The sequence below is a fragment of the Nomia melanderi genome, chromosome 13, assembly GCF_051020985.1.
Source record: "Nomia melanderi isolate GNS246 chromosome 13, iyNomMela1, whole genome shotgun sequence".
NCBI classification, from domain to species: domain Eukaryota; kingdom Metazoa; phylum Arthropoda; class Insecta; order Hymenoptera; family Halictidae; genus Nomia; species Nomia melanderi.
The window spans coordinates 8,683,475-8,700,619 of record NC_135011.1 but is presented as its reverse complement, the minus strand read 5'-3'; the positions used below and the strand labels follow the sequence as shown (position 1 = coordinate 8,700,619).

Below are 17,145 nucleotides of genomic sequence, written 5' to 3'. Positions count from 1 at the left end.
CAGGATGTTGAATCCAAGAGTCTACCGTTTCCGGAAACGGGGAAATTCAAAGATTCTTAAATTTCACTGGGCTTGTGCACGACAAAGAAGTGCGTCCGTATCATTTCGCTAACACGCAGTCATCGTGCGGTTATTTCGTATCAACGAAGCACGAATCTTTCCCACCGGAAGCGGCTCTTGGCGTAATGAGATATCCACGCGGAGACCCGTTCTCGGTACGCGATGTTTTTAATCTTCACAGCGGAGGAATCGGTCATTGTCACTGGTACGAACAATACGGAAAAATCATTAAGTCTAATCATTAACACAATAGAATTACGCCGTATAACACAAGCACTTAATTTAACAATGTAACAATGAGATAATATCTGTGACAATAATCGTTTCCCAGTTTCGAGCCCTTTTGCATCATCGTCTTGTGAATATTTCGAAACCTCCGTTTTATTTGCGTTTTTCTTTGTTAAAAAAGATATTACGTCAATCAGAATGTTCTCTTAGCAACGGAAAATGTTGCTTTCCGAATAGTTTTTCAATCCGATGACTAACGTTCTCTTATAATCGTGAAAATCAATCAAAAACTTATTCTACAATTATTCCTCTAAATGCAAGGGAATTATTTCTTTTAAAAAATTAAGTGGTAAAGTAAGAACTTTAGCTATGCAATTATTATATTATTCGCTAATTACACTTTTCTTTTGCCTCAAGAAATGAAGGCAATCGTCAACCCTATTCATAACACTGAAATATCTATAATATCTCCATAAATGGTTAGATCTAATAAAACTAATATTTTATTTGTATTTCTTAATAAAATACACATCTGCTTCAATTCCATTTCTCCATATTGAACTTCAAAGGAATCTAAATTCCGATAAACTACTTGAAATACACAAACATCTAGAAATCTCGTTGCAAAATGAACACAAATATTTGTATTTTCTTTCATCCTTTCCTTCTACCTTTTCGGCACATCGTTTATCTCGCACTGACGAATAAGTAAGTTACATTGCAGTAAAAATATTTCAGTGTTGCTTATCGTTCATAAATCGCATCATCGAAGAACTTTCGCGTGCACGATCAATCGACCGATCGTATCAAGCGAACGGTCAACTTAATGCTCGTCGGATCGTCGTGATCCGTTGTTGAAAACAAATGCAAATTCATTGTCCGGTGTGCAGCGTGCACGGTGGGTCGTTATTACAGCAATTAATTAAAATTCCTGTCATTATTCGCCGTCCTCCTGCAGCCCTGAAACCATGCGTGAACCGCGTCCGAACGTTCATTTTGCATGCACCCTCAAAAAGGCCTTCTGTCGTATTCCTGATGACATACTATTGCGATTGGAAATTGCCGTGCACGCACGTCAACCGATCCACCCGAACGCTTTAAAACAACCGCGCACACGTGAACTGGAAGAAGGCGAGTGACGCGGCGCGCCGATCTCCCGTAATGCGAGCTCCCACCGTTTTAAGTTTGCGTACCAGCTGATTTCACGAATATTTATGGCGTCTCGCGGGACTGAATTTTAATTAACCACCTGGTAAAGGGCCATCGCCAAATGATACTCATCGGTTTCGTTGAAACTTCGCACAGGGACGGACACTTGACGATATCATCGTTGAACAGTATTTCGAAACACTGGAAACTGTTTTTACAGCTGAAGGTAGAAAAGTTTAATCGACTACTTTGAGAATTATTTTATCTACAAGAAAAATTCTAATTTCAAGATTGTTTTCAGTTGATAAATTCGGTCGACGGAAGAGAACATAAATATTACTTAGAAAAAGGCAAACGCGAAATAATTAACCCTTAACATAGCGAAATTCCTGAGTCACAAAGGCACTTTCACTGAATACCGTTAATTAACACTAAAACTACCGGACAGGTCAAATTGACTCACTTCAGAATTTTTATTTCGCAAGTATTCAAATCATGAAGACGTGCTTGCGAAAGATTTGCAATTAAATTTGTATTTGTAGATACAAAACTAGGAGACCATTCGAATCTCAAGAAACGTATTCTTCTAATTCCTATGAAAACCTGCAAATAAGTCATTCTAATCATCTCCAATCATCAAACAACATAGCAACAACAATTCACGTCCTTTCCGTCAAAAAACAAACTATTCTATTCCATTAACGAAATGCCAACACCTCTGAAACCGTCTAAACACAGCTAACCCTCTCAATACTCCAACCACAGCGTACAAAACCAGTGATTCGCAAAGGGGCCAAAACAGCGTTCATACTCTTCTCGAAGGAAACAAAGAAAACCGTATTTCCCGCCACGGTTTCAGAACCACCGACGCGACGGCCGACGAATGGAAACAATTAAACGATGCGGGAGCCGCGGGGATACGTCTCGTGTGCCACGGATTCCGAGAAAGTCCGGTGGCTGTGTTTCGCGTTATGTAACGCAACTACGCGTGGTGTAACGGGGCGGCTCGCCGTGGGCTTTTACATCGGCCGTTTCTGTGCCACGCACCGAACCTCCCCCTCGTCCGCCACCCCGGCCATAGTTTCGTCGCTTGGGGACAAAAAAAATCGATAGGCTCTCTCCCCACGATTCTCTCTCCCCGTTTCTCTTCTTTCTCTACCCCCTTCCGATCCCCCGTCGAACGAACCACCCCAACCCCCGGGGTCCCCGTGTGCTGTCCCGCGTGCGCTCTGTCTGCGCTTTACCATGCCGGAGTTCTCGTTCTCCGGGCTGTTCGTAGCGTGCGCGCGGCAAAAAGGTGTACAAGCGACTAACAAAGCCTCCGGTTTTTTTTACGTTTATGCACATTTCCGCCCCTCACGGTTTCATGCCGGTGCTCTGGCTGGCTGCCCCGAACGAGGCGGACGAACGTACCCGGCCAGCCTACGAATCCGTTAGCAGCGACGAAACACGCATCGCTAACCTTTGGATCGGTCGCGCACACAGGCTCGCTTTTTACACCGGCCGTCCAGGAGCCCGTGTAAAAATAAATTCGCAAATGAAACGTGAATTTCGCGTCTTTGTCGATAACGAACCGCCGACAGGGTCGACCCTAGCCCACGATCCTGCCGCTACGCGCTCGGGAGGACGGGGCCACGCGGATTACAGGATCAAATGTTCCCTTTGATCCGAATCGATGCGCGCCGATCCAAACTCACCCCCAAAGACCACCCCCTCCGAAATTTCGACGGGCTCAGGATGCTCGATTGGGCTAATGGACGCTATCCCTTAAACTGTTCCTTCCTCTTTGTCGGCTAACTTCGACTGTTTCCAATGTTTGCTCCCCCTTTGATTCCGACGGGCTGACGGAGTTCCGAGCTGACTCGCACGCCTCGCGCTGCCACGGTTCTAATCCGAGACGGACGATACGGATACGGTCGTCGGTGGCGTCTTTGGTTCACTTGGACCCGCGAATTCAGCGTTTGAATGATCGCCACGGATTTGCTAAGTGTCTGCGCGACGAGGGTCGGGTTTCTGTTTAGAGGGCGAACTTTGGAAATTTAACTCCTTGTGATAGAGATACTTGCTACGGGAAATCTAGGAATGTGAGGGTTACTTGCGGATTGCAGTGTGGGTTTCGGTTTTGGGTGTTAGTTTGTTTGTATGGTTGCTAACAAGGGCCTTTTCAGCCAGTACACGAAGATTTAGATGAAACTGATGTGGGACGTAGTTCTTGAGACAATATTCGGCTTGTATTTTTTCTTACTGGTCAACATTCTTGGAGGGTGAAAACAACTTTGAAAATTTGAGGATTGAAAGTATACTTTTTACAATATCTCTGAAACGGTATGTGGAAGAAATCTAAATTGTTCATTTCGAGGTGAACAATTTAAAAAACAATTTTTTCGTACACCCCCTAGTTTTAGAGATATTGTAAAAAATATACTTTCAACTCTTTGAAAGGTGTTTTCACCTCTTCAAAGTGGACAATTGGACATTTAGCTACAATGATACAGTTTTAAGGATACAGCATACCCTTTTATATAGAGAGAACTTGAGAATCTTGGAAAATGTGATTTTAAAAGAAAATCTTCTGAATTCTAGACCTAGTATCAATGAAACGAATATTTTTCTTTGTAAATTGTTTCGTGCCGTTGAAAGCAATGGAAATATTATGGATGATTGTTTTAAGTGACTCGTTTTGTATTATTATTATATAATCCCAGTTTTGTAACAATATATCTGGGTGCACGGAAAGATTGATGTTACCGAGTGAGCGATGTCCTAACGCAAAGATTAACTGTCGGGAAGAGGAATGCCTGTCAAATAAAAGGCGGAGCTGGGTCATTTCCAATTCATGAGAAAGTTTATTGCTTATGCAGTTAAACTTAATTCCTGCCAAGAAAATCTTTGATATATTTGTTATGAAACAAACAACGATATTTGCGATGAAGGCTTATGGTGGAACGACTCTACTCTGATAACAAACAAATCACGTCAACGAAATAAATTAAGGAAACGAATATTCGTTGGAGAATAAAAACAAAATTTGGGAGGATGATTTGAAGATTAATTTTAAGTAAGTGGCGTAACAGTCTGAAACTCGATTTGGTAACATTTTTTTCTTCAATTTCGACACCTAATCACCGTATCATTAATAAAATGACTGTAGCATGATATCACGAATAATGTGACCATTTTTTATCTCTTATTTTCAGGCGAAATATGAGCTTCTAATATTATACCTCCCGTTACATTACATCGTACCGCCATCACTATACCTGCGGGGACATTACGTCACAACCTACTTTCTCATACAGAGCTGCGTCGCACATCATATTGTAATTTCCGCTGAATTAATCGCGTATTGCATAGCGGTAATTTATATTCTAATAATGTAGACACCTTTACGCGAACACCATCAACGGAGATGAAAATTACTCGAAATTCTATTCGAAATTTACCATTATCATTTCACTGCGAAGGCTAGCACTCTGCAGTAAAATATTTGTAAAAATATGATAGAAAAATCTTTTTCCATTTCTTTCACGTGCACAACTATTTTAGTTTCCATGTTTTTAATGTTTCCTATTTTACCCTTCTTATTTTATACAAAAATTCATTTAGCTACTAAAGTTCGTTTAATGATTTTAAACCCATCGGCATTAAATTTGCATAATATTTATTACAACGATGAAATGACATCGATATAACACATAATGACAAGATTAATGACAAGATATAAAAATATCTTGCTACTATTTTTCTTAATCTACTTACACGCAGAAATTCTTCTCTTAAAAATATCCAAAGCCTGTGCACTTAAAAATTCTACGACCGCCAAGAATTTCTGAAGTATTAAATGAAACATATTTATCAACCCTAACTTCAATAATTGCTTTCATCCCTTCAAAATTCGCAATATCAAGTATAAAATATTTATTATAATAAAATATCCAAACAATTACTAAAATTAAAATTCTTCAGATCTGAACAATTACTCATAAATTCAACATCCACATACAGGATATTAAATAAAAACTACCCCCATCTCTATTTTTATCATCAAATACACATCATCGCTAGTTTCAAGTTCCTCGAATTGTCCTTCCAACCAGAATCCTTCATTCGCAAAATATGAATACCCACTAACCTAATCACCGGAAATAGCCTCTGCCATAAATATGCAGACATCCCGGACAATTTGGATCACCGAAATCTATTAACTGTTTAGACGTCCCCCGCGAATAGACTTTCAGTATCATCCTGTCCCGGGGTTATGAATGACCAGGAGAGAGCGGCGAAATTTTCCGCCGCCCCCGCGTTACGATCTAGTGAACCGTTTCTCTTTCATGCACTCCGAGGAAGGAGGGATAAGAACAGCAGCGGGTCGCGACTTATAAATCACGTCGACAATCGGGGTTAGTGCAGGCACCCTTGGAAACCTGTTCCACCGAGCGTCTCGTCGGCCATTGTTCCGCTCCATTTCGAACTTTCCTGACCCCCGATGTATAAAAGGGTCCCGGTCTAATCACACGTATCACGCATGTTAATTAACGGGCCGGGGTCCTTTCTACATTGCGAACAACGACGCGAGATAACCGTAAATTGCTTCCAATTTAACACACCGTGCCTAACCGGGGACCATCATTTGTCAGGGTGAGAGAAAAAATAGAGAAGCTGCGAACCGTGTCTCGTCACCTCCGTTAAATGGGCTTTCAACTACAGCGTTCGGTTTCCCTCTCTACAGTCGCGACGTCTGGGACTGGCAACGCGATTATAAAGAGCAATGGACCCGATTCCGTGGTCGCTCATTGGTCAATGGGTCATTTCTCTTTGGATAACGGGGTACGACAGGGATAATGAATAATTGATCACGGAGTTTGTAATTTTGTAATGCATAAATGCTGTATGTTAACCCTTTGCACTCGATTTATTTTCAATGTTGTTGGGGGTGAACTTGTATTTATTTTTAAGGAAATGAATTAAAGTAATTTATAGCGGTTGAATTCGACGTTCTATATTTATTTGATTTATTTTTATTATAATAAGATTTAATATTTATAATCTTTTAAAATATGGTACTTTTTAAAGTACGACAAGTAAAGTATAACAAATTTGTATTGTCATTTCTAGTATGATGTACACATGACTTACAATAACGTGTCAGACGTGCAAAGATTGTAATACTAAAACTACAGAGCTATTGGAGTGAGTTATTTTCAATTTTTTATAGAAATTAGAATAACGTTTCTTGAGATTTGAAGGATCTACTAGTTTTGTATTGGTACGAATGCACAAATTTTCATTATATAAAATATTTTGCAAAAACACCTTCATGATTTGAATATTTGCTAAATAAAAATTCTGAAGTGGTTCAGTTTGACCTGTCTGGCAGTTTTAGTGTTAAATAGGATTTAACCAGCATGAATATTACTCGGTTCATTTGAATTCAAATTAAATATTATTCTCCTGTTATCGATTATATGGATTATACTTTGAAGCAAAGACTGATATAGAATATACCTATAATTTTGTTCTTTTTCTTAATAAATTATTAATGACGAAGTAGTTGCGTCGATCATAGTTGAGGAATAAATCGTACGGCAAGAGGTTAACATATTATCCATCAGCAGTTATTAAACGGTTTATTGGAGATTCATAATCAACAAGCGAGAATTTCTTGATTAACTTTTCAGTCGGAATAACAATTGAAATGCTGATTTAACAAATCATTGTGGGTAACATGATTTAATTATTATTAAATTGTTATTTGATAATTGTACGGTAAATAAAATGTTAATTAAATTATAGATTTAATCAAATTTTCATTTTTACGTGATCTGCTTACACGGTTTGCTTGATGAAATGAATTATTAGTTTCTGTGAGTTAACGAATAAATGAAACAATATAAAAAGGTAAATTAGTAATCCGTTTTACAATAACAAAAATGTAAGTTCTTCCTTTTGTAAGAAATGATTATCCACTTATTATTAGAAAATATTAATTTCTGTAAGAATCACTTCCTCCGAATTTTTACAGGGAAAAGTTAGTTTTAAAATTGGTATTTTTGTGGTCAGATAATAGCTTGCTGACACACGACGATGGTACTGTTTGTAACGCCGTCTTCAATGGTTATTCTTTACGTCACTGTTTTCAATGAAACATAAATGTAATATGACTTGCATATTTCTCATACCTATAATATACAACAAAGCGAAGGAAGTATGAACTGTACTTTCGTATCGATAGTTTGTCATGTTACGTTTGTTATATTATCGCGTAAAATTCAATTTGCTCCAAGTTTATCTTAATTTTAACTGAACATATAAGTTATTAACTTACTCGGTAAATGCTTGTATCCAAGTACGTCAGAATTAAAAAATTAATAATAATTGAGCAATATTATTGCACTAATGAAAAAAATTGAGCACTCACCTATTTTTCTCCAACTCGTTATGAGTAGTCCTGGAAATGGACAAATATTTTTATTAATTTTCGAGCTTATGAATCCTTTTATAGTTGACGATAAAAAAGGAGTTTAAAATGTTATCAACCGCGCTGCAAACTCACAAGCGAAGTAAAATTAAATTTAAAATCAATAGCAACGTACGAAAGAATGATACAAAATGATACTACAAAGAAAGGCCAGTTTTTTCTTTCGAATTGAATTCAACACGCTTTGCGAACACAAACACGATCAAACGATTGTTCGATTGTTTAGATGTGTGTTTAATCTAGTACATTGTTTTTTTTTATTTCACATATTGCGACAATTTACACGCTCGCGTATCCTGGTTACTGCGTGAAACAAATCGATTCGGGAGTGGTCAAATTGTAACTGAAATAGCAGTTGAATGCGGAATTGTCAAGTCACTTGTGTTCTACACTTGACATGTAGAATGCGAAGGAAAAAAATACGAATTGTAAAACGCGGTGAACATTTATCGAGTTGGAACGGACCTATTGAATTTTCCGGTGTACTTGCGGCCAAACGAATTCTGAAAATAATTCTGCAAAGGTAACTGAAACAATGAAAGCGTGTAACATGCATTGTTCAAAACAAAATTCTTTAACGTTTCAAGGATTATAATGTTTCAATGAAATAACATTCAATGAAAAGTAAATACCTGTGTATCTTTTCCAAACATGACTAAACGAATTTTGATATTAAGTTACAGTTTAATAATCAACAATTTAAAACTGAGTAATAAAATTCATTCATTTATAATTGATATAAAATGCAATGAAATTCTGTTATTAAATATGTTTTACTTCAATTCTGATTTTAATTTAATTCTTATATCATCTTTTAACCCTTTGGGAAAATATAATTTAACTATTGGGAAAATATTGGCGATTTCAAATTTAGATATTTACAATTGGAAGTTACAAACGAATAATATAATTATTAAAACACAAGAAAGGTGGTATATAACATTTTCTTCGATTTTGTATTTACAACAACGATGTATAATTCAGTTGTCCATAGAGAAAACATATAAAACTTTTAATAAAACTCATCTATAAGGGGTTAATGATCTTTAGAGACACATTAAAAACCATTAATGAATATTCTATCTATAAATAGATAAAAAGATAAGCGATACCAACCTGCTGCCCTGGGATTTTTTCGTCTTTGGCCTTTTTGTGACCGTCCGCATATCATCGGGCATCGGCATCGTCGAAGCGTAGCCATGTTCAGCTTCTGCAATGACGAACCAATCGTCAGTGGCAAAAAGAGAAGAACAGAAAAATAAAATCAAAGGAAAATATTGAGAAATAGAAAGGATGCACGTATAGGGTGACCCATTTCAACAAACGCGCAATATCTTCGAAACTATTGAAGATGCAAAAACTGTGTTAGATAAAAGTTTGATGGTTTCAACATTAGAAAATAGTGGACCATTTAAATATAACCAATACTTAAAAAGATAGCTATAGTAAACGCTGCCTGTATCATCATTTAAAATTAGAATTAAGATATCTCGTAAACCACTGATTTTTCGCTGTAAATATCTTAGTATTTTTGCAAAGAGAATAATCAGTAACATCGACTAGTGCATTAAAAATTCCATAAAAGAAGTGCAAAATTAACCTTCATAGATTCCTTACATCGTACACAAAAAAGTTACTCATACCAGAGAGCATACTCTTACTCTCTTGCCTCATAATAACGCGTCAGACTGCTGGTGAAGATTTCAAACAGAATGTAACCAACATAAATATTACTCAATTCTTGTGACTTCAAATTAAACGTTATTCTTTTGTTATCAATAATTATACTTTACAACAAACACATACATAAAATACTCCTAGAAAGTAGTCGTATCGATTATAGTTGAGAAATAAATCATAGAGCAAGATTTTAAAAACCACCAAACATTCCGTCACGTTCTTCCACGTCATCTACAATTTTATTATCCCTCTTACCAATAACTATACTTTACAGTAAACACATACAAAGAAGACTCCCAGAATTGTTCTTTCATTCCAATAAATTATTAACATCAAACTAGTTGTATCGATCATGAAAAACAAATCGTAGAGCAAGGGATTAAAAACCAAACGTTCCGACACGTTCCCAGCGCATTATCGGTACACAGTTCCAAAGCTACTCGACTACATTTAAATGGGTCACCCTGTATATATCCGTCTATAGGTGTGTATCATATATACATTCGACTTGGCGAGGATACCGAATGGAAACGGAGGTGGATCCCGCGAAAAAACCGCGACGCGGCGTACATGACTCGCGAACTCGTGCTCGTTAAGCGCGTACACGAGGCCGGCGACGTGGCGGAATAAAGTCACGTTCTGTCTTGCGAGCGTAACTTACTGCGGCATTAAAGCGCCGCGCAAACACCGCTTCGCGCCGGCTTCGACGATCCGCGCTCGAAAAGAGCGGGATTTATGTTACGATTTCAGTTAACGCCGTACCGGCGAACGAGAGGAGAGATCCACGCCGGTCGAGCGAACCGATCCCCCCCAAGTCAAATAAATTCGAGAACGTAACAATGTAGAGTGGCCTGGTACAACCGAGGAAGGGTGAGCAACGGGAGGAGGGAAGGGCACTTCCTGCTCAGGGATCGACGATTGAGTAACGCTGGCCAAGAGATACGAGTCCGCCGCCTTTCGCCAATTTTCGAGTCTCTTTGTTCACGGCGCACCGAGGTCGGATTATGAATTTACGTTCTCTCCCGTGGATCCGAACAGAACGGGATTAACCATTGAAAAACGGCGACGATTTCTCTACTCGCTCGCTTTGGGACCGGTGACGAACATTGACAAGGGAACGCAACGCATCGGTAATGCGTCCGCGTTCAACGATTTCATAGAGAGCGTTAGGTGTCTTAGAAAAGACCACTAGCGAAGGGAATGTTTAATTGGTTGGTTTTCATTTGTTCTCGTCTGGTTTTTCGATTATATGATGCCCGCTTAACACTAGAAATACCAGAGAGGTAAAAATTCCGGATTACTTCTTGGTAAAGTTCTTGAAAAGATAAGAGATAATTCTATGAGAAATTACTACAAGAATTGATTTAGCAATAGACTGAATTGTAAATCAAGTCTGCTTCTCAACAGCAGCAGTATTGGAATTTCTGTAAAGAAAATTCAAAGTCAATTTGACTGTTCAGTCAGTATTCGTTATGAATACGTTTTAACTCTAATAATTTTCTAAATATTCAATCAAATTTGTATATCTCTCACTCTAAAGTATAATAGTTGTCTTTTATTCTCTCTATACGAATGATGACTGATAAATAAATAATTCCAAACAATTCAATTCCTCAGCTTAAAAGACTTTATTCATGTATCAATTATTTACTTTCAACGCGTACAGTAATCGATTCCAACAGCGATGAATTAAGAAGAATAACTTAACGAAATCACAGAGACTTCTCATAAAAACGAAGGTGATTCGCACCATTCGATCGAAATTTCACGAATCCTCGTCCCCGAGAAATAAACAATTCCAGTAACCACGCAGAATCTAGTTACGCGTACTATTCAGCGTTTCCCCTCTAAAAAGTTCTACTCCCTTTCGATTTGACGAAAAATGCAATTACCGGGGAACTCCGGGACAATTCCACCTTTCCGGCATCGATCGAGTGACTGAAATTACGTAAGTGGAAGGAAGAAACGGGGTGGAAGGACACGTGGCAAAAAAAAAGAACGAAACAGAAAGACGAAGAGAGAGAGAGAGGGAGGGAGAAGGAAAGATAGATAAAAAGAAAAAAGAAAAAAAGAGAGAGAAAGAAAAATATCCGGAGCAGACACACCGGGGCAAGACCAGTCACCATAACGAGTGGTGTAAATTATAAATGCCTCCTTTGGCGAGCCTACGGTCTCCGATCCTCATCATCGTACAACAGGCTTAATGGCAGCCAGTGAAAAAGAACACGCGCGCCCGCGACATCGACCATCTGTCCTCGTGAAAGAAGAAAAGCGTCTCGCTCGCATGCCATGACCATAAGGCCGCACTCGCGTCATGCAAAAGAGAAATTCGCATCGTGAATAGCGCGCCAAACTTACTCATAGAGAAAGAAAGGGAGATAGAAAGAGGGAGAAGGAGAGAGAAGAGCAAAGGTACCTTATGGAACTCGTTTTTTTTTTAGAAACCAGGATAGAGAGGGTTGCCCTGGAGACCATTTCCAAAAATTTGAACAAAACAGGAAACCAGTCTACGCGTGGGAACCTTGGAACAAAGGCACTGACTGAAAAGAATAGTAATCGTGTCGTTTTTTCCCCTCTTCGTTCGCCCCACCCAGCCCCTCGCCTTCTTCACCTCGTTGACGCTAAATTATTACCTAGAGCCCCGCACCGACGCGGTTTGCTACTCCGCGAAACGGTTTCGATGAAAGATCAAAATCGTTGAACTTGAGGGGATTCTCGGAAGAAGTCAACAATGTACTTGATTCCGTAACATTAAGCGCGTTAATTGACCGATCGTCTGAACTACGATTTACATTTTGATTCGTCGGAACGGGAAACCTCGCGGAGGGCAAGTGTTTTGCTCGGTTTAATATCAAGAGTCTTTGAAGACATTTACGGTGAACGTGAAAGTAATTTCAACAGTTTGTCGGATTGGCAATTATTCAGTTTTAATACTTGAGCAAACGAGCGTTTAATACGGTTCATACGTAGTCCTTATAAAAATTGTAAGAATAGATTTGTTTTCGATTTTGTCGTATACTGATTATAGTATTAAAGTGAAACTGTTCATTTTTCAAATCATTTGGGATATTTAAGCTTTTGATATATCAATAATTGCGATATAAAAACACTGAAACGCGTTATTTTGACGAGTGCGGTAGTTCTAGCGTTAAAGTTCCTTCTTTTGTTTCTAAATAATTGTAAACCATTAATTAATGATTTAATACAATATTTATACAATATTGACTCTTTTAGTTACTAACTTTTTATATATTGATTATATTTCAATCCAGGTTTGATCAATAAAAACGATAATTAATACGTTGACCGAGAATTTTTAACGTTTTATATATCACTCAATCCTTCATCATAAAAACAAGTGATGTTAAAATTAGTTATTAACGGTTTAGCATCATAATTCTTAAGATGTACGATTATTTCATTACTTATGCTACTAAATATTATGATTCGACATCATTTTTCTTATAACTGTTTTTAAGCAATTTGAAGGCTCCAATGTTAATTAATTCTTCCGCCTGAAATATTTCAGTTAAATTACGGTAAAATGAAACCGAAGAATCAAAACGTTCCGTTCTATCGGAGTAGCAACAAAACGTATTACGCTATGCATCGTGTGCGGCTCGCTCGTTAATGGTCACGTGCATTTTTTTCACTAGACTGCGTATCCTTTTATTAAGCAGCGAAACACGTGTGAAGTTTTTCTGCCGGTCGACCATTTGATGTCTGAATTAGTGAAGTACGAGCGCATCGGGTTAGAAAAAAACAGTCGAAGACTCGAACTTGAAACGAATTAGAAACAAAAAAGAGTGCGCTTTGTAGATATGCGCCGCATGCAATATGTATAAGGTACCAATACGTGACGCGTGACGTTTGTGACTCATGCCTTCATTTTTCAAATATCATCTCTTTTTACCGGTGTAGTTACGGCTGATTATTGATTTGCATACATTGCGGTCATGATTCCCGATTTGCATGTGTCACGGTTCGCAACTGTCGATTTGCATCGATCGTTATCCGCTAACCCGTTTTCTGACTTTTAGGCGTTTACCACGCGATTCCTGAGTCATGTGACCGTGAGCTCTGCGATCTGGTATTCGCGCATTTCTGCGACTTTTCCCGATTTGCATATGTCAACTTGTTCGTCGCGGGACTCGCGAACCATTTTGTGATTTCTCAGCCTTATCTTTGCACGCACTGGATTTGCGTTTCGTATTTCTGTGTTTCACTATTTATCACCGGCGTTCGCGTGTTCTGTGACTTATGATCCGGATCTATTTGTTTTGTGATTCGTGACTCCTGTGTTCTGTGATTCCTCAGTTGCGCCCGCGTGCTCTGGATTTACGATTTACTTCATGATTTATTTTTGTGTATTTTACAGCTCACAGTCTTAGGATACCGTGCTCGCATGCTTTATCTTTTACAATTTGTATGTGTTTAATGATTCACACACTTTGTTGTCTATTTAGTCCGATTCATAATTTATCAGTACCTACGCTTTGCATTAAAATTGCTTGAATAGATGTATTTAACATGTCGAATGTCGCACGGTTTCATTGAGTGATATACACAGAATGGAAAAATATAATATTAAATCCTTTAATTGAATTGCATTATTATTGTTGCATGTTCATCTAGCTGAATGTCACTGCATTAAATAGCATTATTTATAATACAGAAATGTTTTCAAATAACCATCGTTTAATTAAGTGAACTATAGTAACTAGATCTGGTTGGAGGTCACCGGTGACCTCCATGTCATTCAATGTGTTATGATAATTGAGCGAATGAATTTTTAACACTATAAACGTACCGGAAGCGATTAGATGACCGGTTTTCAAAATTGATCGAAAATTCTGAGTTTTCCTTCATTCGTTTAACTCTATAGCAATTTCTATATTGTCCGATTAATCAATTTTTTAATTTTTATGTTTCCTATTGCTTTTGCTTCCATTAAGAAGCATTTATCTTGCAATTTGTTTATCTTTACTTTATAACCAGTTATCTGACTGGGTGCAGTAGGAATAAGTATATGCAAAGTGTCGGTACGTTTAGCGTTAATAGATGAACGATTCAAGCGGATAATAATTATTCGCTGTTTAGAGTAAAGCGTGTTATCTATTCGAACTATTCATGTATATTCATTCGAATAATTGATTTCACTAACGGAAGATTATGTAGTTACGAGTAATTTATATGAGTTTTCAGATTGAACCTTAAGAGAAATTAATGAAATTAATTGTAAAATCGAGTAAGAAAGAGATTATATAATCATGTATAAAAACTGCAACTCGCAGGATGTAAATATAATAGACAGTAAATGCATTTCGAACAAAGAATAAATAACTGTTCGAATATATTCTTATTCCATCGGCTATTTATTCATTAATATGTAGCAATTAGGATACATGTCATTGCATCAGTAAGAATAATTTATCAAATTTATCAAATATTGTTCATAAAATTTAATATGTATAAAATTGATGCGTTTCATGAATCCAGTATATCCAGTTTTCAATAAACGATTCAAGAAATAATTATGCACAATTCACAAAAACCTTCTTGCAAAAAATTACTCCGATAATCGACAATGAAGCTTAAGAGATTTTATGAAAAACGAAGGAACAACAACGACAGGAGTACAAACATTTACACTTAATAGACACAGAAGCAAACACAAAACCTGAAAAACAGATTAATCGAACGATAATAGAAATTGATGCAAACTTAAATAAACGAAAGAGAAAACACAAAATTTGAAATCAAATTTTAAACAGTTAACTGCGTTTTAGGGGTATACACGTCATCTTCAACCTGGAAATAATACTAATTCTTTCAACAATGAATACTTTATTTTTCACATAAACATGTAATTCTTCTTTGTTTGCTTCAGTTCTCCATTAAAATATACCCTAAATGTATTCGTCCTGTATTTGACGAGTACACACTTAATTTTTTTATTTTATTGCGTACAAAACGAGAGATTTTTGAAACCAAATTTCACAATTAATAGGTAAAATCCTTGCCTTATAACATCAACGTGTCAGAATCGTGGTGAAGATTTTCGCCATGATTTGACAAACATAAATATTACTCGATTCATTCGAATTCGAAGTAAATAGTATTCTTTTGCAATTGTTATGCTTAACTATGAGTTATATCAATCATAGTGGAGAAATAAATCATAGGGTAAGGGGTTAAAAACCATCAAACTCCTCGACACGTGCTCTCGCATCATCCATAATTTTATTATTCTTTTGTTACAAATAACTATACTTTACAGCAAACACATATAGAAAACTCCTACAATTTTCAAATTGAATATTATTTTTCAGTTATCAATTTCAATTTCATCAATACTTAAGAACAAACATAGACATAGAACATGCCTACAATTTTTCTCCATATCCAATAAATTATTAATAACGACGCAGTCGTCTCAATCGGAGTTGAGAAAGTAATCATAAGGCAAAGGGTTAAGGCCGATCATTTGACCGATTCGCGGTACGGTTAATGTCGAACCATTCATTATTCTCCTATTTTCCTCTCTCTAACAACCACTAGTCGTCAATCCTCGATTTTTTCCCTGCGTCTAGCGTCTTATGGGCTGCTTCGGTTGCCATGCAAATGAATGGGGAATCGAAAACTCGTCCTCTCCGTGAATCGTCAACGGAGCAATTCACCGCGAGACCGTCGGGAGAATGCGCGAAAGGGTAACCCGCAACGAGAGCACGACCTTTCCTCGAAGTCTCGCGCATACGGACAATTTCATTCGTCGAGATGCATTCATCGCGAACACACGGCGCGTAACTCTGTTGCGGCGCGACGAAATTCGCTAATGCCGGTCGGGCAAGTAGTTTAACACACGGTTATTGAGCGAGCTGCGATCACGGAGTCAAAGCCGATTAACGGGGCCACTGGCAACTATCTTCGGAAACTCGTGACATGGTGTTAGAATATATATATTTTTTTTAATAATTAAGTGCGAATTATTCGAATATTTGATTGTCAGCTGCACCGTAATCAGATACAAGTAAATTCGTCAGCTGGGTGGAGTTTTCAACAAAGTTGGGTATTATTTTTATTGTTTAGAATGAATAATTTTCTAAAGTTAGCGGAATGATGACTTAATAAATAATTGTGAATTATTTGAATACGCAATGTTTATAATTTTCATCGTTATTCGTTAATTATTATGTGTATTTGATACGTAATGCTTTCCTACAGAGTTGTAAAAATTGTAACCGATCTGAATTCAATTGTATTTATTTTAATTTTAATTGGCATTTTGAAGACTAAAAAATACAGAACTATTCTATTTTCTTTAACTGATTATGTAAAGTTCTAGTTTGTAATAGAAAACACGTTTACAAACAACTGAGTTAATAGTTGATAAATATTCAAGGTAAAACTATAAGATATTGTTTATTCCTCGCTCTATATTAATCAAATCGAATCTTTACTACCCCCGTAATAATATATTCATTATCTATGCTTATTTTATCAGATTCAATGTCACTGATACGATTATTATTAGAGCCTGTAATTTAGCC

General features: G+C 37.2%; 1 protein-coding gene across 7 annotated transcripts in view; it reads right to left on the bottom strand.

Moving 5' to 3' along the window:
- The window catches only part of Mxd (MAX dimerization protein), a 376,159-nt gene that overhangs the window by 350,166 nt on the left and 8,848 nt on the right, over positions 1–17,145 (bottom strand). For all 7 annotated transcript variants that reach the window (XM_031988932.2, XM_031988934.2, XM_031988936.2 and 4 more), the window contains exons 3-4: positions 9,032–9,125; positions 7,856–7,885 (exon numbers count right to left, since the gene is read on the bottom strand). In XM_031988932.2, the coding sequence (XP_031844792.1) occupies positions 7,856–7,885; positions 9,032–9,125 (124 nt within the window). The remainder of the gene's footprint in view (positions 1–7,855; positions 7,886–9,031; positions 9,126–17,145) is intronic.